General features: G+C 31.2%; 2 protein-coding genes across 2 annotated transcripts; one reads left to right on the forward strand and one right to left on the reverse strand.

Moving 5' to 3' along the window:
• On the forward strand, positions 1-2,191 carry LOC119609508. Its single transcript, XM_037964321.1, has 3 exons — positions 1-6; positions 73-155; positions 1,938-2,191. Exons 1-3 carry the CDS (start codon positions 1-3, stop codon positions 2,164-2,166), a joined length of 318 nt encoding a protein of 105 aa, XP_037820249.1. The 3' UTR covers positions 2,167-2,191.
• A 326-nt stretch (positions 2,192-2,517) lies between these two features.
• LOC119609513 lies at positions 2,518-14,892 on the reverse strand. Its single transcript, XM_037964334.1, has 2 exons — positions 14,669-14,892; positions 2,518-4,352 (listed from the first exon to the last, which is right to left on the reverse strand). Exons 1-2 carry the CDS (start codon positions 14,690-14,692, stop codon positions 2,814-2,816), a joined length of 1,563 nt encoding a protein of 520 aa, XP_037820262.1. The 5' UTR covers positions 14,693-14,892; the 3' UTR covers positions 2,518-2,813.
• Between the last annotated feature and the right edge of the window lie 12,583 nt (positions 14,893-27,475).

The raw sequence follows: 27,475 nt of genomic DNA on the forward strand, positions 1-27,475 counted from the left end.
ATGAAAGTGAGTTTGAAATTAAAATACAAAAAAGTGTTGAAATTTAAAAAAATAATCATTTTATGTTTATAGCTCCATATTTGCTTATTAGCCCTAATAATTGGAATATGTTTTACATCTTTAACTCAGGCCTACACCACTAGTCATACTGAAATGTAAGTTAAATACTGGGTTTAAAGTTATTTTTTCCAAGTTCAACTTCCATATCAATAAATTGGAGTTTTCTATTTTATTCGATATCAAATATTCGACTTTTTCGCAATTTATTAACAAGATTTATTACCCGAATTTTTTCGCAATAGATAGTCGAACTACCGATTTAGAAGGGATTTCTTGACATTTTTCTACAAAAATCTAATTGAAACCCATTTTATAGTAGGGCTAGAATGAAATTGCTATGGAACTGGAACTGGACTAGAGCTGAACAAGAACTGAACTAGAACTGGACTAGAGCTGAACAAGAACTGAACTAGAACTGAACTAGATCTGAACTAGAACTGAACTAGAACTGAACTAGAACTGAACTAGAACTGAACTAGAACTGAACTAGAACTGAACTAGAACTGAAGTAGAACTGAACTAGAACTGAACTAGAACTGAACTAGAACTAAACTAGAACTGAACTAGAACTGAACTAGAACTGAACTAGAACTGAACTAGAACTGAACTAGAACTGAACTAGAACTGAACTAGAACTGAAACTAGAACTGAACTAGAACTGAACTAGAACTGAACTAGAACTGACTAGAACTAAACTAGAACTGAACTAGAACTGAACTAGAACTGAACTAGAACTGAACTAGAACTGAACTAGAACTGAACTAGAACTGAGTAGAACTGAACTAGAACTGAACTAGAACTGAACTGACTAGAACTGAACTAGAACTGAATCTAGAACTAACTAGAACTGAACTAGAACGTGAACTAGAACTGAACTAACTGAAACTGAACTAGAACTGAATACTAGAATGAACTAGAAACTAGAACTGAAGCTAGAACTGAACTAGAACTGAAACTGAAGAACTGAACTAGAACTAACTAGATGAACTAGAACCTGAATAGAATCTGAACTAGACACTGAACTTAGGAACACTTAACTAGAACTGAACTAGAACTGAACTAGAACTGAACTAGAACTGAACTAGAACTGACTAGAACTGAACTAGAACTGAACTAGAACTGAACTAGAACTGAAATAGAACTGAACTAGAACTGAACTAGAACTGAACTAGAACTGAACTAGAACTGAACTAGAACTGAACTAGAACTGAACTAGAACTGAACTAGAACTGAACTAGAACTGAACTAGAACTTAACTGAACGGAACTAGAACTGAACTTAGAACTGAACTAGAATCTGAACTAGAACTGATCTAGAACTGAACTAGAACTGAACTAGAACTGAACTAGAACTGAACTAGAACTGAACTAGAACTGAACTAGAACTGAACTAGAACTGAACTAGAACTGAACTAGAACTGAACTAGAACTGAACTAGAACTGAACTAGAACTGAACTAGAAACTGAACTAGAACTGAACTAGAACTGAACTAGAACTGAACTAGAACTGAACTAGAACTGACTAGAACTGAACTAGAACTGAACTAGAACTGAACTAGAACTGAACTAGAACTGAACTAGAACTGAACTAGAACTGAACTAGAACTGAACTAGAACTGAACTAGAACTGAACTAGAACTGAACTAGAACTGAACTAGAACTGAACTAGAACTGAACTAGAAACTGAACTAGAACTGAACTAGAACTGAACTAGAACTGAACTAGAACTGAACTAGAACTGAACTAGAACTGAACTAGAACTGAACTAGAACTGAACTAGAACTGAACTAGAACTGAATTAGAACTGAAACTAGAACTGACTAGACTGAACTAGAACGGAACTAGAACCTTTTTTCAAACCTATCTTAACTTTTTCAGTGTTAAGCACACCGACTCCTTAGATCCCAGCAAAGATGGTTTTTGGTCTGAGAAAAAATCCTGGAAATCACGTTGGGTTAAATACTGGAAACCCAAAACTATATATGTGCCCATCTGGAAAAAGGTCTGGTCACCTATAATACAAAAGGAATGGGTACCTTTACCCAACTCACCACCTGGTTGGTCTAAATCGAATAGTAATACAAAATTCAGTGAATACAAATATTAAGATAAAACCTATTAAAAACCTAAATTTTAGAATTAAGTTTAAAAGTTAAAGGAAAGAGTATAACTAAAGCTTTCCCTAATAACGATGTATTCTTTTGATTTTTATATTGTATTGTTAACAAACTTGCCATATTGTTCCCTAATAAATTATTTAACTATTTATTTATAAATTTTTACAAAATTTTTGCTTTTTATTTCAGTAAAAAACTTAAGTTTTCATTTATTTTTTTTTTGTTTACTTTAGTTTGTACCTTATAAATTAAATTAAAAACTAAGAAAGTTAAGTTAAAGCGTTATTAATTAACTTTCCAAATACAATAAAAATTAATAATTATAATTTAATTTAAAAATAAAATAATTTAAATTGAAATGTATGCACGGGAGTAAATACAGCGTACAAAAGAGACAGTGTTAGAGAGCATTTTTTAAAAAAAGAACTTAAACTATAAACAGCACAAGAGATGGAAAGGAAGAAAGTGGAAAAGAAGAACAGCTTGGAAAGATTAAGTTATAATACTTATATACAAGTTTTACAGAGTTATAGCAAAACAGAGGAAATGGAAAATTTGTATGGTAAATCATGGCTGGTTAAAGAAGTCAAAACGTTATAAACGTTAGTTATTGTTTAACGATTAGCTAGACTTGATTTCACGCTGCTGGAAATTTGAGTGGCTGCTGGCTAGCGTCCTGTGCATTATCGGCAGGTTTATTTTGATAATCTGTACTTTGTACCGGTTGCAATTGGGTGGATTTATTAGCTGTACTATCATCACGTTTCCACACTACTTTGTCATTATTTTGGGCATCTTTACGATCCCAGCCATGGCCATGTTCTATGGCATGTATGTGCTCGATTTCATGACCATGTTCTATCTCATGACCATGTTCTATTTCATGACCATGTACTATTTCATGACCGTGATGATGGTGATGTGCTTCATGATGATCATCGATGGGGAACCATTCGGATATAATAACTGGTTTCCAGATTTTTTTCCAATCCGGTACCCATACCTCTTTCCAGCCAGGCACCCATATCTGTTTCCAGGCTTCCTTCCATTGGAGTTTTTTATCCTCCACCCAGATTTGTTTCTTGGCTGGTTTCCAGATTTTAACCCAGGCTTCCTTCCATTCGAGTTTCTTGTCGGGTACCCAGATTTGTTTTTTGGCTGGTTTCCATATCTGTTTCCATTCTTCTTTCCATTCGAGTTTTTTGCTTTCTACCCAGATTTGTTTCTTGGCTGGTTTCCATATCTGCTTCCAATCTTCTTTCCATTCCAACTTTTTGCTAGGCACCCAAATTTGCTTCTTGGCTGGTTTCCATATCTTTTTCCAGTGGGATTTCCACACTAATTTCTTTTTCCACAAATCATGACTAGTATATTCCCAACCTTCGTGATCTTTGCCCAGATATTTCTCACCGGGTATGCCCACTTTAATCCATTCAGGGGTCCAATATTGTTTCCATTCTGGTACTTGTATTTCCTTCCAGGCTGGTACTTGTATTTCTTTCCACACCGGCACCCAAATCTGTTTCCAAGCTGGCACTTGTATATCTTTCCAGGCCGGCACTTTAGTAGGCACCCATATGGGTCTCCAGATCTTTTTCCAATCAGGCACTTGTATCTCCTTCCATGCCGGCACCTGTACCTCCTTCCACACCGGTTTCCAGATTTGTTTCCAAGCCGGCACCTGTATATCTTTCCAAGCTGGCACTTTTACAGGCACCCAGACGGGTTTCCAGATCTGTTTCCATTGTGGCACCCAAATTTGTTTTTTCGCTGGTTTCCAAATCTTCTTCCAACCCTCCTTCCAAGTTACCTTCTTTTTCCAAAAACCTGGATTATGTTCATGATGATGATGATGGTGTTCATGATCATGCACGTGATGTAGATCGTGTAGAGCCTCTAAGTCGATTCTTTGCTGTACGACTTGAGTATTTTGAGCTGGTACTAAAGCGGGTTGTGGAACGATTTGTTGTTGCACTATATGGGCATTTGGCACTTGTGATTCAGCGGCTTGTTGATCGAATACAATTCTATTTGGTGTAGATTGCTGCTGTTGTTGTTGTTGCTGTAATTGTGTTGGTTGAGGCTGTAGTTGTTGTAGATGTTGTTGCTGTTGGCCATTTGGTAGAGCTTTACTGTGGACCAAAGTGCCCAAGAGTAGGACACTAAATGCTGCTAACTGAAATGAGAGAAAGGGGAAGAGAGGAGATATTTGTTATTAATTAATAGTTATCGATAAATTGTCTATAGTTTAATGATGTGGTCTAAACTATGACTTGCTTAGAACTAAACCAGAACTGAACTAGAGCTGAACTAGAGCTGAACTAGAACTGAACTAGAGCTGAACTAGAACTGAACTAGAGCTGAACTAGAACTGAAGTAGAACTGAATTAGAACTGAATTAGAACTGAACTAGAACTGAACTAGAACTGAACTAGAACTGAACTGGAACTGAACTAGAACTGCACTAGAACTGAACTAGAACTGAACTAAAACTGAACTAGAACTGAACTGAACTAGAACTGAACTAGAACTGAACTGGAACTGAACTAGAACTGAACTAGAACTGAACTAGAACTGAGCTAGAACTGAACTAGAACTGAACTAGAACTGAACTAGAACTGACTAGAACTGAACTAGAACTGAACTAGAAATGAACTAGAACTGAACTAGAACTGAACTAGAACTAGAAACTGAAGAACTAGAACTGAACTAGAACTGAACTAGACTGAACTAGAACTGAACTAGAACTGAACTGAACTGAACTAGAACTGAACTAGAACTGAACTAGAACTGAACTAGAACGAACTAGAACTGAACTAGAACTGAACTAGAACTGAACTAGACTGAACTAGAATGAACTAGAACTGAACTAGAACTGAACTAGAACTGACTAGAACTGAACTAGAACTGAACTAGAACTGAACTAGAACTGAACTAGAACTGAACTAGAACTGAACTAGAACTGAACTAGAACTGAACTAGAACTGAACTAGAACTGAACTAGAACTGAACTAGAACTGAACTAGAACTGAACTAGAACTGAACTAGAACTGAACTAGAACTGAACTAGAACTGAACTAGAAACTGAACTAGAACTGAACTAGAACTGAACTAGAACTGAACTAGAACTGAACTAGAACTGAACTAGAACTGAACTAGAACTGAACTAGAACTGAACTAGAACTGAACTAGAACTGAACTAGAACTGAACTAGAACTGAACTAGAACTGAACTAGAACTGAACTAGAACTGAACTAGAACTGAACTAGAACTGAACTAGAACTGAACTAGAACTGAACTAGAACTGAACTAGAACTGAACTAGAACTGAACTAGAACTGAACTAGAACTGAACTAGAACTGAACTAGAACTGAACTAGAACTGAACTAGAACTGAACTAGAACTGAACTAGAACTGAACTAGAACTGAACTAGAACTGAACTAGAACTGAACTAGAACTGAACTAGAACTGAACTAGAACTGAACTAGAACTGAACTAGAACTGAACTAGAACTGAACTAGAACTGAACTAGAACTGAACTAGAACTGAACTAGAACTGAACTAGAACTGAACTAGAACTGAACTAGAACTGAACTAGAACTGAACTAGAACTGAACTAGAACTGAACTAGAACTATAGAACTGAACTAGAACTGAACTAGAACTGAACTAGAACTGAACTAGAACTGAACTAGAACTGAACTAGAACTGAACTAGAACTGAACTAGAACTGAACTAGAACTGAACTAGAACTGAACTAGAACTGAACTAGAACTGAACTAGAACTGAACTAGAACTGAACTGAACTAGAACTGAACTAGAACTGAACTAGAACTGAACTAGAACTGAACTAGAACTGAACTAGACTGAATAGAACTGAACTAGAACTGAACTAGAACTGAACTAGAACTGAACTAGAATGAACTAGAACCTGAACTAGAACTGAACTAGAACTGAACTAGAACTGAACTAGAACTGAACTAGAACTGAACTAGAACTGAACTAGAACTGAACTAGAACTGAACTAGAACTGAATAGAACTGTATCTAGTCCACTGATATTTCTTTTGAACTAATCTATTGACTAGCATATGAACTAGTATGTGATCTAATGTCATGACTAATTAGTGGACTAAACTATTGACTAGTCTTTACTTTATTAACTAGTCTACAGATTAGTCTATGATCTAGTGTATTGATAAGTTCATAAACTATTCTATGGAATTGCCTATTAACTAGACAGTGTGATCTAGTTATTTTGTGATCTAATTTATTGGCTAGTACATGGACTAGTCTATAAACTACTCTATTAACTGGTCTATTAACTAGCCTATTAAATAGACTATTGACTATAGACTAGTCTATTAATTAGTCTATGGATTTATCTATGAACTCGTTTATTGATTAGTCTAAGGACTAGCCTATTGACTAGTCTATGGACTAATCTACTGAGTTGTTTATGGACTAGTCCATTAACTAGTCTGTGCACTAGTTTACTTAATAGACTATTGATTAATATATTGAATAATCTCTTGAATAGCCTATTGACTAGCCTATGGACTGGGCAATTGATTAGTCTATGGTCTAGTCTATTGTCTAGCCTATGGACAAGATTACTAAATAGTATATTGTCTAGTCTATGGACTAGTCTATTGACTAGTCCCAATGGACTAGCCTATGAACTAGTCTATAGACTAGTCTGTTAACTAGTCTATGTACTAGTCTATTGAGTAGTCTATGGACTAGTCTATTGACTGGTTTATTGACAAGTCTATTGACTAGCTTATGAAGTAGTCTATGGACAAAACTTTGAACTAGTCTAGAACTAGTCTTAATTAGTGTTTTTGTAAAAATATTCTATAGAAAATTCAAGTTTTTCAAAATTGTTCACTAAAATGTTCAAAAGAAACGAACAAATTTTATAAATTTTGCAAAAAAAAAATAAACAGCCCTCGTTTTTAAGAAAGTGTGTGGTGGTGGTGATTGCATTCATGACCCACCTCAACATGATTTTTATATAAAATTATTTATTCAAAATTCATACAAAAAATCGAACATCAATATTCAGCTCTTTAAAGACTTCATTATGACAATCGAGTGTGTGTCTGAAGTCTTTTGTTTTTTTGCATTTTTTTTTATATATTTAAGGCAACATTGTTGATTGGTTAAATAGATATTATGTAAACTATAAAATTATTATACACTAATATATTTTACAAAGTTTTTTCTTTAACACATTTTAATAGTTAAATAATAATGAAATGTTAATTGCATCCTTAATGGTTATTTAATAAAATTTATATGACTGGCAAGATTATTTTGAAATAAAATTTTTATTTTGAATTAAATTAACAATAAAATTAAAAGAAAAAAGTACAACTTGACCATCCCTAACATTTATTATTATTTCCTTTCTTTGACAAGGTTTTTGTCTTAAATCTTTTGTTTTGTAATTGTTTTGATGGTGGAAGTTAATGTGGGCGAAAATTAAATTTACAATTTATAATAAATCTTTAATAATTTACAACAACAAATTCAAATTTTATAATAACAGTAGTTCCTATTGCTTAAACCCTATCTTCAAGTTTGTGTCTTAAGTCTTTTGTTTTCATTTGAAGGCTTGTTCAACAAACTGTTAGTAAATCATGCAAAATTTTAAATTTATTATAATAATTATAACATCTTACAAAATTGCAACATATTTCTTTAAAATAATTAGTTCATATTTTATTAATAATATTACAAAAATCTAGGTCAACGAAAGCTCCAGAGTCAGTGTACTCTTAAACGAAACGAAACCAAAACAAAAACAAACAGTTTCATTTAAATAACAAACTTAAACTTAAACCATTAAGATGAATCAACTTTTGTTGTGGTAATTATTACACAATTTCTTTTTTTTGTTTGTTTTTATTTTGGTTAAAAATACTATGCTTCGTTCAATAGTAACAATGTGTGTAGAAACGTCCCTTAATGTTAATTTAAATACACATTTCATCTACATGACAAAATTTAATCATAAACATTAATTTATGTTTGAAAATAAATATTTAAACAAAAGTGTTGTGGGTTGTTGATATTTCATCTTTATTGTTTGGATGACCTTGGTTATTATATTTGCTTTAATAACTTTTTGTAGCCAAAATTTTTTTTGGAATGTTTAATAATTTCATTTAAAATGGTTCAACATAATGTCTAGTAGCGACAACAGATTTATTAGCATATTTATTAGTTTTTATTTATCTAAGTTAGCTTTTATTTCCTTTAATTATAAGTGTCTGGTAGTTTGGATTATAATAGTAGTATTTACCACCAAATAGTTATTAACACTTTTCTTAATACTACTTTTTTTTTAATAAAGAATCTGTGAAAAAGTATTGTCCTTAGAAGAAAAAAAGAATCGTTCTAGAGATTTTATAATTTTAGATATTGTATAACTTAACTTTTTCGCGAATATTCCAAGAGCATTTGTTCTTAAATAAGACACAGACCTTATATGCTAAAATATATTGCATACTTTAAGCCATTTAATAAAATGTTTAATATAAATTTGGTGAGATGTCGATTTGTCTATGGGCCAGTGTGTAGATTATTCCATTGACCAAACAATAGTCTAGTCCGTAGACTAGTTTGCAACGCAGACCATAGTTTAGACTTGCCTAGATCTAAAACATAGACTAGTCAATAACATAGTCGATAGACCAGTCTAAAGACTTGTACATGGGTAAATCAATTGACTTGTGAGTCATTAGACTACTAAATAGAGCATTCCATAGAATAGTCGATAGATCATTCCATAGCCCAGTCCATAGACTGGTCAACTGACTATTTCATAGAAAATTCCATAGAATACTCGATAGACTAATGCGTAGACCAGCCCATTGGCTATTCTATAGACCATTCTAGTTCATAGACTAGGCCATGGACAAGCCTATGGACTAGTCTATGAACTAGTTAATAGAGTATTCCATAGACTAGTCAATAGGATATTCTACAGTCTAGTCAATAGTCTAGACTATTCCATAGACTAGTCAGTAGACTATTCTATATACCAGTCAATAGTCCAGTGCATAGACTAGTCAATAGAATAGACTATTGATAAGCCAATAGTCAAGTCAATACACCGTGCCACAGACTAGTCAATAAACTAGTCCATTGACTAGTAAATCGACTAATCCATAGACAAGTCAATAGACTAGTTCATAGACTAGTCAAGGGACTAATCAATAGAATAGTTAATTGACTAGTACATGGGCTACTGGACCAAAGACTACAGAAATGACTAGTTTACAGACTATTTCATAGACTTGACAATAGTCTAGTCCAGAGAAAAATCAATAGTCTAGTCAATATACAATTCAACAGACTAGTCAATAAACTATTCCATAGAATAGGTAATGTCCAGTCGATAGTCTAGTTCATCTACAAGTCCATAGAATAGTTCATAGACTAGTCCGTATGCTATATAGTTAATAGAGTAGACCAAAGACTTCTTCGTACATTAGTACATTAGTTCCTGGACTTCACCATAGATTACTCCATAGACTTCTTCATAGTCTAATCCCTAGACTACTCCATACACTAGTATATTTGACATTGATTACTCTATGGATTAGTTCATACACATTTTTTGCATTACTAGCCGATAGGTTAGATAATCCAATGCCTTTTCCCATAAAAAAACCTTTTATTTTAACCTAAATTAAAGTTCAAACATCATAAATCAAAATAAAATAAATCATTTTCAAAGTCAAAACAACAACTATGATGTAATAGAAAACATTTCTTTCTTTTCATGCCAAAATAAATTGGATTAAAAGTTGAAAAAAACAAATAAATAAATAAAAAAAACAATTGAAATCTCAAAAGTGCAAAAAACACACACACACAAAAATGTTAAATGCAACATTAATTCAGCAACACGTTAAACAATCATTCATGCAAACAGTCATTCACTTTATTAAAAGCATTTATCATTATACCACATCATATTTGCTAAATCATTAACACATTTAACCAAAAGTTACCACCACTTTAACATACTCTTTCCTCACTTACCTCCCAAAAAAAAAAGAAAGAAAAAACCCAACAACCATGATGTAATCGCAATCAGTAACACAACCATTTAAAATTACTTTCATCTTTACTCTATATGCAACACCAAAAGATACAGTTTAACTATTAAGGAAACAAGTGTTTTTGGCTGTAAACTAGCAAAGCAAATCAAAGCAAAATTACAATTCGTTAAAGAAATCCTAAAGGAATAGATAACTGGCTGCATATGTACATAGATGTAATCCAAAAACAAGCAGTAGCCCACAAAGTTTTGTAACATTTGTTACGAACCTCCTCCATCTGTCCTCACCCCTTTCCTATCTTAACTGCATTGATTTTTGTAACTAGTAACTGCTATTTTTACTTTCTCTCTCTATATGTCTATTTGTTTTTTTTTTATCTTGGGAAAAATCAAAAACGTTAATGTTAAATTAACACTTCCCCTCTTAACATCACGATTGCGATTACTATAATTTGGTTTGGTTCCATTTAATATTTACATATGAGTAACAAATATGGAGCAAATATCCGCCGCATACGTAACTCTACTATCAAGGCTCTAATAACAAGAAATTATACAATTTTGTAATCTTTTTTTTTTTTCTTCTCCCAAACTATTACCATAATAAATTTGGCAATAATCTTAAGCAAACTTAACAAAAAAAAAAAAAAAAATTGTTAACCCCCACCATAAATGTATGTAAATTTGTATCTACAAGTTGATAGAAAAAATTAACACAATTTTGTTTATTTTTAAGTTGAGGTAGCCCAGACAAATTATTTGAATATTATTTAATAATTTAAAATAAATTTGTTACAAATAGTGTTGTTTATTTGTTGTGCGATAATCGATTAATTCCGTTGAATAGTAAATCGAAAATAATCAAAAAAAGAAAAGAATGAATTACTTCATCACTACTTACAAAGCAACATCGCAAAAGGAATGGAAGAATGGAACAAAATACTCTTTAGAAAAGATCTTATCCAGATGGGTTCAAATTATAGGAAAGAATCGGTTGTGAAATCTGTCGAACTTCTGTTATGACGCTACCAGGTTACTTTAGAAAAATTTAGGCCGAAGAAAGCTTATTGATCGGGATATATCAATTTATTTGCCTTCGGTAGGCTAGTAGTGAGAGCTATAGTCTACCAGACGGGAGGTTGTGGGTTCGATTCCTAACTAACTAATTAACTAACTAACTAACTAACTAACTAACTAACTACTAACGAACTAACTAACTAACTAACTAACTAACTAACTAACTACTAACTAACTAACTAACTAACTAACTAACTAACTACTAACTAACTAACTAACTAACTAACTAACTAACTAACTAACTACTAACTAACTAACTAACTAACTACTAACTAACTAACTAACTAACTAACTAACTAACTAACTAACTAACTACTAACTACTAACTAACTAACTAACTAACTAACTAACTAACTAACTAACTACTAACTAACTAACTAACTAACTAACTAACTAACTAACTAACTAACTACTAACTACTACTAACTAACTAACTAACTAACTAACTAACTAACTAACTAACTACTAACTAACTAACTACCTAACTAACTAACTAACTAACTAACTAACTAACTAACTACTAACTACTAACTAACTAACTAACTAACTAACTAACTAACTAACTACTAACTAACTAACTAACTACTAACTAACTAACTAACTAACTAACTACTAACTAACTAACTAACTACTAACTAACTAACTAACTACTAACTAACTAACTAACTACTAACTAACTAACTAACTAACTAACTAACTAACTAACTACTACCTAACTAACTAACTAACTAACTAACTACTACTAACTAACTAACTAACTAACTAACTAACTACTAACTAACTAACTAACTAACTACTAACTAACTAACTAACTAACTAACTAACTACTAACTAACTAACTACTAACTAACTACTAACTAACTAACTAACTAACTAACTAACTAACTAACTAACTAACTACTAACTACTAACTAACTAACTAACTAACTAACTAACTAACTACTACTAACTAACTAACTACTAACTAACTAACTAACTAACTAACTAACTAACTAACTAACTAACTAACTAACTAACTAACTACTAACTAACTAACTAACTACCTAACTAACTAACTAACTAACTAACTAACTAACTACTAACTAACTAAACTAACTACTAACTAACTAACTAACTAACTAACTAACTAACTAACTAACTAACTAACTAACTAACTACTAACTAACTACTAACTACTAACACTAACTACTAACTACTAACTAACTACTAACTAACTACTAACTAACTAACTAACTAACTAACTACTACTAACTAACTAACTAACTACTAACTAACTACTAACTAACTAACTAACTAACTAACTAACTAACTACTAACTAACTACTACTAACTAACTAACTACTAACTAACTAACATACTAACTAACTACCTACTAACTAACTAACTAACTAACTAACTAACTAACTAACTACTAACTAACTAACTAACTAACTACTAACTAACTACTAACTAACTAACTAACTAACTAACTAACTAACTAACTACTAACTAACTAACTAACTAACTAACTAACTAACTAACTAACTAACTAACTAACTAACTAACTAACTAACTAACTAACTAACTAACTAACTACTAACTAACTAACTAACTAACTAACTAACTAACTACTAACTACTAACTAACTAACTAACTAACTAACTAACTAACTAACTAACTAACTACTACAACTAACTAACTACTAACTAACTAACTAACTAACTAACTAACTAACTAACTAACTAACTAACTACTAACTAACTAACTACTAACTAACTAACTAACTAACTACTAACTAACTAACTAACTAAATAACTAACTAACTAACTAACTAACTAACTAACTAACTAACTAACTAACTAACTAACTAACTAACTAACTAACTAACTAACATTAATGTGTTTTACGTGTGCATTGACTCTTTGGAGAACTGCTGGGAACTAATAGTAAAGCGACCATTAGATCCATTGAGAACGTGTACACCATTTCGAGAATTATTCAAGAATGTAGGGTGTCTCTTGAGAAGATTTAACGGTTATTCTCGCATAGGTTTCTAGACATATAACCTTTTATAAGAGGAAAACAAACAATTGCGGAAAAGTTATATCATATTCCTAATCACGTTTTTTTTTAAATCTATGACAACAAATTGATTTTCTATAACATGAATTCTATGCGTTCTATGAACCTATCCTCATGGAATAGGATATACAAATTGCTTCACATAAAACTAGCTTAGGTCAAATTTTATCGCTATTTGCAAACCAGTTATGAGCGTTAAAGACTTTTATAAAGGAGATCTTATATGAAAATTAGAATCAAGTAGGGACCGATGTCTGTTTTACTTTACTTAATGCAGCTTCCGGTTCATACATAAAACTAACTTGTGCCAAATTTCATCACGATTGCTGGCCCATCAACATATTTATAACAGTTTATACTGTATTCTTGCGGGCATTTTGTATGTAATAGGATTCTGGTACTTTATTTTGTACTTTATTTGGGTGCTTTTAAAATAAAGTACTAAATTTTTTTATATAAAAATTTCTAGAAAAATCTCAAAAATGGTTATGAGAAGATTTCGAAAGTCTTCAAGTTTTTAACAAATTAATAGTCAGTTGACCAGTTTCATGAATTTTTATCATATCCTAATAATCATTTTCAATAAATTTCATCAATATGCATACAATTTTAACCAGTTTTCTTTATTTCCTTAAAGAAAGACAACAATTTATGCCTAAATGTTTACATTGGCAATCACATTTGAAAGATAAGAAAACACTGCTGACATACACACACAATTCATTCAATCAATTCATGGAAGTGTTCACACTACATAGAGATTTAAATACTGGTATTGTTCACTTTCAATTTCATGTCTGTTTCCTGCAATACAATGTTTTATATATTTTCACACTTAATTGTTGGGAATATTTCTTAAAAGAAAACGAAAGAAATAACAAATGAAAATATTTAAAGTTTGTAACTTAAGTCTTTTGTTTTTGCACGATGTTTAAAGGAAATTAAAGGAAATAATCTAATAAAATAGTTAATAAATTGTACAAATAATTTCAAAACTTTTTTTAATTAAAAAGTAAAACAATTGAAGATATGAAAACATTTTAAAAATGTTTTATTATTTATTTGCCAATAAACAATAATTTTTTTTCGAAACACAAACCAAGCATGAAATTGCAAGTAAACACTTTTGAATAAAATATATTTTATATCCGTTTTAATTTTCATTAAACATTTCAACACTTTTATACATTTTTTTTCTTTCAATAATTTTTAAAACTTTAATAATTTTGTGAATTTTGTTTAGTTTTTTTTTTTAATGTTTTTATCTTTAATCCATACCACTAGACTCCGCTGGATCCGCATGGCTCCCGGGTCATTTAATTTATTTGGTGTTTTACTTAATTTTTATTGAATTTGTTTTCTTGATTACGTTTTTAACGCCCGCGTTAAAATATAAGGATAATTTTACAGTTCGTTTAATAAAAAAATCGTTTTTAAATCTTTTAATTTTCTTTCAATCTAAGATTGTTCAAAAACCTTAAACTATTTCAATCCTCTGTGAGGAATAAACTGTTAAATAATTGTTAAATACTCCAGTTAAATACTCAAGCTGTGTTGTCTGTGGCTTTAAAACAAATATTCAACAACCAACCCCCTCCCTAACAAAACACACTCTTAGCCATAAGAGTTCGGCTGAAGAAAGAAAATTTCAAAAAAATAATAATCATAAAAACCAGTAAAATATCAAACACCATAAAAAATAAAATCACAACAAATGTTTAAAGTAAAAACCAACAACAACCATAACAAATTTTCAAATATTTTCAAATCAAATTTAAGAGATCCATCTATTACTTAGCTGCTGCTGCCATAAGTGCATTGAAAGCTTTTTTTCTCTCCCTATTTTTGTTTGTTTATTTTTTTTTTTGGTTTGTTTTGATTTAGTTTTGTGCAAAAAACCTTGAACTGTTAACGGCAAATAACAACAAAACAAATGTAAACAACAAGTCTTTGTTAGTGTAATTCATTTGCCGGCTTATATATTTTGTAAACAATTGTTGCCAAAAAACAGCTTTTTCTCTTAAATTTATAAATTTGTCTAAAATGTCTCTTTTTTTATGATTAAATGCTAAAAGAGAGTTATTATTTCTTTTTTAGAGGTAAATAAATAAAATTAGCTTAAAGATGGATATGATGCGATTTGCACTCTACAGTCATAATTTAAGTTTAGTGGATGCGTATTAAAGCATATGTGATCAAATAAACATTCGTATCAAAAAGATATGTATATGCTTTATCGCTTCTATTTTGGACGAAGTATACAGGAATGACCTAAGGTGTAAGAGAACTAGTCTACTGACTATTTCATAGACTGGTTAGTCAAGTTTATTTACTAGTCTATAAAGCCGTTTTCCAACTATAAAACAGTCCATTGAATAGTACATTATTTAGTCTATTAGTCTATGGAACTGTATATTAACAAGTGTATTGTCCTATGGTCTAGTCAACTGGTTAGTCCATGGACGAACCCGTTTATATATATATATGTGAACTAGTTTATGTGTTAGTCTATAGACTATTGATGAGACAATAGATTATTCTTTGAATAAGTCTATTTACTAGTCTTTGGACCAGTCTATGAACTTGACTATTGAGTATTTTATGGGCTGATATACAAACTATGGAATAGTTTATTGACTAGCTTATTGTTCTTTGTCTGTTTAGTTAGTTAGCAGAGATATAAGCCGAAAAATGTCTCCAACAGTGTTTTAGAATTTTAATACATGAGCTCAATATGACATGGCAATTCGTTTCAACGTGTCTGCGAAAATTCTTTTAGAAAATCATAAGATTTTGACAAGTCGACCAGCGCGGCCCAGTTTGCCAAAAAGTGGGCTGACGAACAGCCGCCACCGATTTGAGCCGAGTAGATTTGTATGTTAGTTAGTTAGTTAGTTAGTTAGTAGTTAGTTAGTTAGTTGTTAGTTGTTAGTTAGTTAGTTCGTTAGTTAGTTAGGTTAGTTAGTTAGTTAGTAGTTATGTTAGTTAGTTAGTAGTTAGTTAGTTAGTTAGTTAGTTAGTTAGTAGTTAGTTAGTCTTAGTTAGTTAGTTAGTTAGTAGTTAGTTCGTTAGTTAGTTAGTTAGTTAGTTAGTTAGTTAGTTAGTTAGTTAGTTAGTTAGTTAGTTAGTAGTTAGTTAGTTAGTTAGGTTAGTTAGTTAGTTAGTTAGTTAGGTAGTTAGTTAGTTAGTTAGTTAGTTAGTTAGTTAGTTAGTTAGTTAGTTAGTTAGTAGTTAGTTGTAGTTAGGTAGTTAGTTAGTTAGTTAGTTAGTTTTAGTTAGTTAGTTAGTTTTAGTTAGTTAGTTAGTGTTAGTTAGTTAGTTGTTGTTCGTAGTTAGTAGTTAGTAGTTAGTTAGGTTAGTGTTAGTTAGTTAGTTAGTTATGTTAGTTAGTTAGTTAGTAGTTAGTTAGTAGTTAGGTTAGTTAGTAGTTAGTTAGTTAGTTAGTAGTTAGTTAGTTAGTTAGTTAGTAGTTAGTTAGTTAGTTAGTTAGTTAGTAGTTAGTTAGTTAGTAGTTAGTTAGTTAGTAGTTAGTTAGTTAGTTAGTTAGTTAGTTAGTAGTTAGTTAGTTAGTTAGTTAGTTAGTAGTTAGTTAGTAGTTAGTTAGTTAGTTAGTAGTAGTTAGTTAGTAGTTAGTTAGTGGTTAGTTAGTTAGTTCGTTAGTTAGTTAGTTAGTAGTTAGTTAGTTAGTTAGTTAGTTAGTTAGTTAGTTAGTTAGTTAGTTAGTTAGTTATTAGTTAGTTAGTTAGTTAGTTAGTTAGTTAGTTAGTTAGTTAGTTAGTTAGTTAGTTAGTTAGTAGTTAGTTAGTTAGTTAGTTAGTTAGTTAGTTAGTTAGTTAGTTAGTAGTTAGTTAGTTAGTTAGTTAGTTAGTTAGTTAGTTAGTTAGTTAGTTAGTTAGTTAGTTAGTCGTAGTTAGTTAGTTAGTAGTTAGTTAGTTAGTTAGTTAGTTAGTTAGTTAGTTAGTTAGTTAGTTAGTTAGTTAGTAGTTAGTTAGTTAGTTAGTAGTTAGTTAGTTAGTAGTTAGTTAGTTAGTTAGTTAGTTAGTTAGTTAGTTAGTTAGTTAGTTAGTTAGTTAGTTAGTTAGTTAGTTAGTTAGTTAGTTAGTTAGTTAGTTAGTTAGTTAGTTAGTTAGTTAGTTAGTTAGTTAGTTAGTTAGTAGTTAGTTAGTTAGTTAGTTAGTTAGTTAGTTAGTTAGTTAGTTAGTTAGTTAGTTAGTTAGTTAGTTAGTTAGTTAGTTAGTTAGTTAGTTAGTTAGTTAGTTAGTTAGTTAGTTAGTTAGTTAGTTAGTTAGTTAGTTAGTTAGTTAGTTAGTTAGTTAGTTAGTTAGTTAGTTAGTTAGTTAGTTAGTTAGTTAGTTAGTTAGTTAGTTAGTTAGTTAGTTAGTTAGTTAGTTAGTTAGTTAGTTAGTTAGTTAGTTAGTTAGTTAGTAGTTAGTTAGTTAGTTAGTTAGTTAGTTAGTTAGTTAGTTAGTAGTTAGTTAGTAGTTAGTTAGTTAGTTAGTTAGTTAGTTAGTTAGTTAGTTAGTTAGTTAGTTAGTTAGTTAGTTAGTTAGTTAGTTAGTTAGTTAGTTAGTTAGTTAGTTAGTTAGTTAGTTAGTTAGTTAGTTAGTTAGTTAGTAGTTAGTTAGTTAGTTAGTTAGTTAGTTAGTTAGTAGTTAGTTAGTTAGTTAGTTAGTTAGTTAGTTAGTTAGTTAGTTAGTTAGTTAGTAGTTAGTTAGTTAGTTAGTTAGTTAGTTAGTTAGTTAGTTAGTTAGTTAGTTAGTTAGTAGTTAGTTAGTTAGTTAGTAGTTAGTTAGTTAGTTAGTTAGTTAGTTAGTTAGTTAGTTAGTTAGTTAGTTAGTTAAGCTAGCTATTTCATTCAATTTGTTTACTATGGTGAAGGGTCTAAAATTCTCGGTCTCAACTTCAGTTATTATTCCTTTTTTAAATATACATTTCTTTCTTTTTTCCACCTTTACCACCTAAAAGCTTTATTTTTCAAGTTGTTTTAATCAAAATATTTAATAACAATAAAAAACATAAACATATTTCAAAAGAAGAAATTACCCGGTCATATAATAAATAAAATCGTGTAATAATTTCATTTCGACTTTTAACAAAGTTTTATTAACATTGATTTTTGCTTTTTGGGATTTTGTATTTGTTTTTGCATATGATCTCATAATATGCCTTCACATGCGGATTTTTAAACAACCACATTTTGACCAAAATGGTTCAGCATTTGGCAGAGCAAAGAAATTGCATAATCTTACAAAAGATGCAAGTTTGTATCAGTTGTTTCTTTGTATTTCTTTTAATATTTGTTTATCACTTATTTAAAATTATAATAAACTTTTGGCTTAACCTGCTGTTGCTGCTGCTGATCGATTGACTGCTGCCTACATGATCTGCAAATAATCACAAACACGATTCATCAAGTCTTTGTAATTTTCTTTTTTTATTGTTCAAATTTATTAATTGTGTAAATTGAACATTTATGGAAATTCTTGGGCAACGCACACAAGGCTGTCACGTATTTATGTCAACAAATTAGTTTTTATCATGCGAACTTATTAAATTATGATCAGTTTTTTTTTTTAAAAGACGTATATTTTATAAGCTTAAGTACGTATGTATGTATGTATGTACGTACATATACTAACCCTCAGTAGACTTAAATATACAAAGTGCAGATTTTAAATTATTTTGGTTTTTTCACTTTTTTTGTTAATTCAAAGAAAAAATTAAAAATTCTTTTCAAGTTTTGCTGCATTTTTAATATACATATTTATGCCTAATTATTTAATTAATATTCGATTAAAGTTTTTATTTTAATATTTTTAATAACAGTAAATAGTTCAATTATAATTTTTTATTGGAGGTTTTCGTTTGATAGATTTGGAGTAAAAGCATTAAATAGGTGTTGGACAAGGGTTTAATGACATTTAATTAATATTCATAAAATACATACACGACGTGTGTGTTATGTCAACATTGTGATCGTAATTGATTACTTTATTAATGATCTTTTTTATAAAATATTGATAGCTTTAAAATGAGCTTCAGTACACAAATTTAGGATGCTGTAATATTAGAATCGCAATATCAAAATAATCACTTGTATAAGTTGTTTAGACACTCTCAATGGACTTATTGAATGTTGAAGAAGGGTGGTTTAGAAACTTTTAACGTTTTGAACTTAAAATTAAGCATATTTTTCCGATTATAACAAGTATTACGGAAAACAAATTCAACATTAACTATCTCTCCTTTAGTTTCGTCAAAAAGTTATGAAATCAGTTCAAATTCATAATTCCTACCCAACGTATTTGGAAAAACATTATGCCACATCAATTATGGAATCTATGGAAAATTTTCCAGTACAACTTTCCTAGGAGTGTGCGTGCGTGTGGCATTTGTAACTTAGTGCTTGTGAAATAGCTCCTTAAATGACCAATTCAACACTTTGTTGAAAGATAAATAAATTTCAGTAAAAAATATTAGGACATGCTCAAGTTAGACGACGAGACCAGATATATGGGTAGATTATGAGAATTCTAGAGTCGATATAGACTAGATTATAGACTATTAGACTTAGACTATTAGATAGATATATACTAGGACATATACTAATATAGTACTACCACTATAGACTAGACTATATACTAGACTATAGACCTACGATCTATAGACTAGACTATTAGACTAGACTCTAGACTAGAATAGAGACTAGATATAGCCTAGACTATAGATAGACTATCGACTAGACTATAGACTAGACTTATAGACTAGACTCTAGACTAAGACTTAAGACTAGACTATAGACTTAGGACTATAGACTCGGACTATAGACTAGACTAACTAGCCTATAGACAGACTATAGACTAGACTATAGACTAGACTATAGACTAGACTATAGACTAGACTATAGACTAGACTATAGACTAGACTATAGACTAGACTATAGACTAGACTATAGACTAGACTATAGACTAGACTATAGACTAGACTATAGACTAGACTATAGACTAGACTAGACTAGACTATAGACTAGACTATAGACTAGACTATAGACTAGACTATAGACTAGACTATAGACTAGACTATAGACTAGACTATAGACTAGACTATAGACTAGACTATAGACTAGACTATAGACTAGACTATAGACTAGACTATAGACTAGACTATAGACTAGACTATAGACTAGACTATAGACTAGACTATAGACTAGACTATAGACTAGAATAGACTAGACTATAGACTAGACTATAGATAGACTATAGACTAGACTATAGACTATAGACTAGACTATAGACTAGACTATAGACTAGACTATAGACTAGACTATAGACTAGACTATAGACTAGACTATAAACTAGACTATAAACTAGACTATACTAGACTATAGACTAGACTATAGACTAGACTATAGACTAGACTATAAACTACACTATAGACTAGACTATAGACTAGACTATAGACTAGACTATAGACTAGACTATAGACTAGACTATAGACTAGACTATAGACTAGACTATAGACTAGACTATAGACTAGACTATAGACTAGATATAGACTAGACTATAGACTAGACTATAGACTAGACTATAGACTAGACTATAGACTAGACTATAGACTAGACTATAGACTAGACTATAGACTAGACTATAGACAGACTAAGACTAGACTAGACTAGACTAGACTAGACTATAAACTACACTATAGACTAGACTATAGATTAGACTATAGACTAGACTATAGACTAGACTATAGACTAGACTAGACTATAGACTAGACTATAGATTAGACTATAGACTAGACTATAGACTAACTATAGACTAGACTATAGACTAGACTATAGACTAGACTATAGACTAGACTATAGACTAGAATATAGACTAGACTATAGACTAGACTATAGACTAGACTATAGACTAGACTATAGACTAGACTATAGACTAGACTATAGACTAGACTATAGACTAGACTATAGACTAGACTATAGACTAGACTATAGACTAGACTATAGACTAGACTATAGACTAGACTATAGACTAGACATAAACTACACTATAGACTAGACTATAGATTAGACTATAGACTAGACTATAGACTAGACTATAGACTAGACTATATAGACTAGACTATAGATTAGACTATAGACTAGACTATAGACTAGACTATAGACTAGACTATAGACTAGACTATAGACTAGACTATAGACTAGACTATAGACTAGACTATAGACTAGACTATAGACTAGACTATAGACTAGACTATAGACTAGACTATGACTAGACTATAGACTAGACTATAGACTAGACTATAGACTAGACTATAGACTAGACTATAGACTAGACTATAGGACTAGACTAGACTATAGACTAGACTATAGACTAGACTATAGACTAGACTATAGACTAGACTAGACTATGACTAGATATAGACTAGACTATAGACTAGACTATAGACTAGACTATAGACTAGACTATAGACTAGACTATAGACTAGACTATAGACTAGACTATAGACTAGACTATAGACTAGACTATAGACTAGACTATAGACTAGACTATAGACTAGACTATAGACTAGACTATAGACTAGACTATAGACTAGACTATAGACTAGACTATAGACTAGACTATAGACTAGACTATAGACTAGACTATAGACTAGACTATAGACTAGACTAGACAGAGACTATAGACTAGACTATAGACTGAATGACTAGACTAGACTGACTAGACTAGACTATGACTAGACTATGACTAGACTAGACTAGACGATATGACTAGACTATGACTAGACTATGACTAGACTATGACTAGACTATGACTAGACTATGACTAGACTATGACTAGACTATGACTAGACTATGACTAGACTATGACTAGACTATGACTAGACTATGACTAGACTATGACTAGACTATGACTAGACTATGACTAGACTATGACTAGACTATGACTAGACTATGACTAGACTGACTAGACTATGACTAGACTATGACTAGACTATGACTAGACTATGACTAGACTATGACTAGACTATGACTAGACTATGACTAGACTATGACTAGACTAGACTAGACTATGACTATAGACTAGACTATGACTAGACTATGACTAGACTATGACTAGACTATGACTAGACTATGACTAGACTATGACTAGACTATGACTAGACTATGACTAGACTATGACTAGACTATGACTAGACTATGACTAGACTATGACTAGACTATGACTAGACTATGACTAGACTATGACTAGACTATGACTAGACTATGACTAGACTATGACTAGACTATGACTAGACTATGACTAGACTATGACTAGACTATGACTAGACTATGACTAGACTATGACTAGACTATGACTAGACTATGACTAGACTATGACTAGACTATGACTAGACTATGACTAGACTATGACTAGACTATGACTAGACTATGACTAGACTATGACTAGACTATGACTAGACTATGACTAGACTATGACTAGACTATGACTAGACTATGACTAGACTATGACTAGACTATGACTAGACTATGACTAGACTATGACTAGACTATGACTAGACTATGACTAGACTATGACTAGACTATGACTAGACTATGACTAGACTATGACTAGACTATGACTAGACTATGACTAGACTATGACTAGACTATGACTAGACTATGACTAGACTATGACTAGACTATGAATAGACTATGACTAAACTATGACTAAACTATGACTAGACTATATGCATATTAAACTATTGTTGAAACTATTGACAAGACTGTAGTCGAGACTATGTGCAAGACTTTAAACAAAACTGTAGTCGAGACTATAAACAAGAACAGTGTCAAGATATAGACAAGGCGATAATCGTAACTATGTGGCTATTGATTAGAGTATAGTAAACGAGGCTATATAGAAGTCTATAGTCGAGACTATATTAGAGATTATAGTCATTATATGTATCATGTCAATATACAGTCATTACTATAGTCGAGAATATAGAGACTATAGTCGAGTTAATTACCGATAACTTATTATTTGGTTTGAATTTGAATCACGTCTAATACACCATGTATGTGTCTTAAGTCTTTTGTTTTCATACATTTAAACATTTTAAGGAAACTTGTCTTTATGCTTTAACAAGTCGTAAACAAATAAGTTACATTACAAGTACTTATAAATAAGAAAATAGGAAGGATTTAACACTTTAATTTAATTTTTTTTGGTATTTATTAAAAAAAGTGGTAACATGTAGTTCAACTACAAATTGCCTTAATAAAGGAGTTTGAAAACGGAAATTAACTACTTTTTACTAATAAATCATAATTAGATAATTGTTTTATGTTTTGCAAAATCTTTTTTCGCAAAACCAAATATAAAGAAAAACAAACTATTCCAGAAATGGTGTGGTCTTACACATCAATATAAAATAAATACTATCACTAGTTAAGCAAAGGAAAGTTAATAAAAAAAGCAAAAGAAAAAAGACAAGAAAATTAAATGGATTAAATAGATTTATGGCACGCTGCGGGAGCAGCGTGTGTACAAGGAGGGGCTTATTGGGTAACATTAACAGGTTTTAAAAACGTCTCACTCATATGCAATCAATGATACGCATGAGCAGAGTGGACTTTGCTGGATGTCAATAGAGTTGGATGGCTGGTTTCTGGTGGTTATTTAACTGTATGGATTTTGGTAATTATATTTAGTTGACAAAGTGGACGACAACTATTAAAGCGAACAGGAAGAGTTTCTTCTTTATGTTTCAATGAATTGTTGATAAGCGTTTGTAGTACAATTGCTGCAAGATGTGCTTGTCTTTAAATAAATGTCAAATTGTCAAGGCGGTTTAAAACGGAAATTGTTTTTAAGATTTTATAGCACGCACCATTTGAATGTTTTGTTGAAAATTTTATAATTTTAAATATGTATGTATCTAAGTGCTGCCATAGAGAGTTGACAATTTTCCATTACTTTCATAGCGTTTTTTTACCTATTGACATTTTTAATTAGAGTAATGCTAATCCAATCATATGACAACAAGACTATAGACTAGACAATAGACTAGACTATAGACTAGACTATTGACTAGACTATAGACTAGACCATAGACTAGACTATAGTCTAGACTATCGACTAGACTATAGACTAGACTATAGACTAGACTAAAGACTAGACTATAGACTAGACTATAGACTAGACTATAGACTAGACTATAGACTAGACTATAGACTAGACTATAGACTAGACTATAGACTAGACTATAGACTAGACTATAGACTAGACTATAGACTAGACTATAGACTAGACTATAGACTAGACTATAGACTAGACTATAGACTAGACTATAGACTAGACTATAGACTAGACTATAGACTAGACTATAGACTAGACTATAGACTAGACTATAGACTAGACTATAGACTAGACTATAGACTAAACTATAGACTAGACTACAGACTAGACTATATACTAGACTATAGACTAGACTATAGACTAGACTATAGACTAGACTATAGACTAGACTATAGACTAGACTATAGACTAGACTATAGACTAGACTATAGACTAGACTATAGACTAGACTATAGACTAGACTATAGACTAGACTATAGACTAGACTATAGACTAGACTATAGACTAGACTATAGACTAGACTATAGACTAGACTATAGACTTGACTATAGACTAGACTATAGACTAGACTATAGACTAGGCTATAGACTATAGACTAGACTATAGACTAGACTATAGACTAGACTACAGACTAGACTACAGACTAGACTATAGACTAGACTAGATTAGATTAGACTAGACTATAGACTAGACTGTAGACTAGACTATAGACTAGACTATAGACTAGACTATAGACTAGACTATAGACTAGACTATAGACTAGACTATAGACTAGACTATAGACTAGACTATAGACTAGACTATAGACTAGGCTATAGACTATAGACTAGACTATAGACTAGACTATAGACTAGACTACAGACTAGACTACAGACTAGACTATAGACTATAGACTAGACTATAGACTAGACTATAGACTAGACTATAGACTAGACTATAGACTAGACTATAGACTAGACTATAGACTAGACTATAGACTAGACTATAGACTAGACTATAGACTAGACTATAGACTAGACTATAGACTAGACTATAGACTAGACTATAGACTAGACTATAGACTAGACTATAGACTAGACTATAGACTAGACTATAGACTAGACTATAGACTAGACTATAGACTAGACTATAGACTAGACTATAGACTAGACTATAGACTAGACTATAGACTAGACTATAGACTAGACTATAGACTAGACTATAGACTAGACTATAGACTAGACTATAGACTAGACTATAGACTAGACTATAGACTAGACTATAGACCAGACTATAGACTAGACTATAGACTAGACTATAGACTAGACTATAGACTAGACTATAGACTAGACTATAGACTAGACTATAGACTAGACTATAGACTAGATTATAGACTAGACTATAGACTAGACTATAGACTAGACTATAGACTAGACTATAGACTAGACTATAGACTAGACTATAGACTAGATTATAGACTAGACTATAGACTAGGCTATAGACTATAGACTAGACTATAGACTAGACTATAGACTAGACTACAGACTAGACTACAGACTAGACTATAGACTAGACTAGATTAGATTAGACTAGACTATAGACTAGACTGTAGACTAGACTATAGACTAGACTATAGACTAGACTATAGACTAGACTATAGACTAGACTATAGACTAGACTATAGACTAGACTATAGACTAGGCTATAGACTATAGACTAGACTATAGACTAGACTATAGACTAGACTACAGACTAGACTACAGACTAGACTATAGACTAGACTAAAGATTAGACTATAGACTAGACTATAGACTAGACTATTGACTAGACTATAGACTAGACCATAGACTAGACTATAGACTAGACTATAGACTAGACTATAGACTAGACTATAGACTAGACTATAGACTAGACTATAGACTAAACTATAGACTAGACTATAGACTAGACTATAGACTAGACTATAGACTAGACTATAGACTAGACTATAGACTAGACTATAGACTAGACTATAGACTAGACTATAGACTAGACTATAGACTAAACTATAGACTAGACTACAGACTAGACTATATACTAGACTATAGACTAGACTATAGACTAGACTATAGACTAGACTATAGACTAGACTATAGACTAGACTATAGACTAGACTATAGACTAGACTATAGACTAGACTATAGACTAGACTATAGACTAGACTATAGACTAGACTATAGACTAGACTATAGACTAGACTATAGACTAGACTATAGACTAGACTATAGACTAGACTATAGACTAGACTATAGACTAGACTATAGACTAGACTATAGACTAGACTATAGACTAGACTATAGACTTGACTATAGACTAGACTATAGACTAGACTATAGACTAGGCTATAGACTATAGACTAGACTATAGACTAGACTATAGACTAGACTACAGACTAGACTACAGACTAGACTATAGACTAGACTAGATTAGATTAGACTAGACTATAGACTAGACTGTAGACTAGACTATAGACTAGACTATAGACTAGACTATAGACTAGACTATAGACTAGACTATAGACTAGACTATAGACTAGACTATAGACTAGACTATAGACTAGACTATAGACTAGACTATAGACTAGACTATAGACTAGACTATAGACTAGACTATAGACTAAACTATAGACTAGACTATAGACTAGACTATAGACTAGACTATAGACTAGACTATAGACTAGACTATAGACTAGACTATAGACTAGACTATATACTAGACTATAGACTAGACTATAGATTAGACTATAGACTAGACTATAGACTAGACTATAGACTAGACTATAGACTAGACTATAGACTAGACTATAGACTAGACTATAGACTAGACTATAGACTAGACTATAGACTAGACTATAGACTAGACTAAGACTAGACTATAGACTAGACTAGACTACTAGACTATAGACTAGACTATAGACTAGACTATAGACTAGACTATAGAC

This window comes from Lucilia sericata, unplaced genomic scaffold, assembly GCF_015586225.1.
Source record: "Lucilia sericata isolate MDLA Ls3-8-SP2 unplaced genomic scaffold, ASM1558622v1 Contig000994F_arrow, whole genome shotgun sequence".
NCBI lineage: Eukaryota > Metazoa > Arthropoda > Insecta > Diptera > Calliphoridae > Lucilia > Lucilia sericata.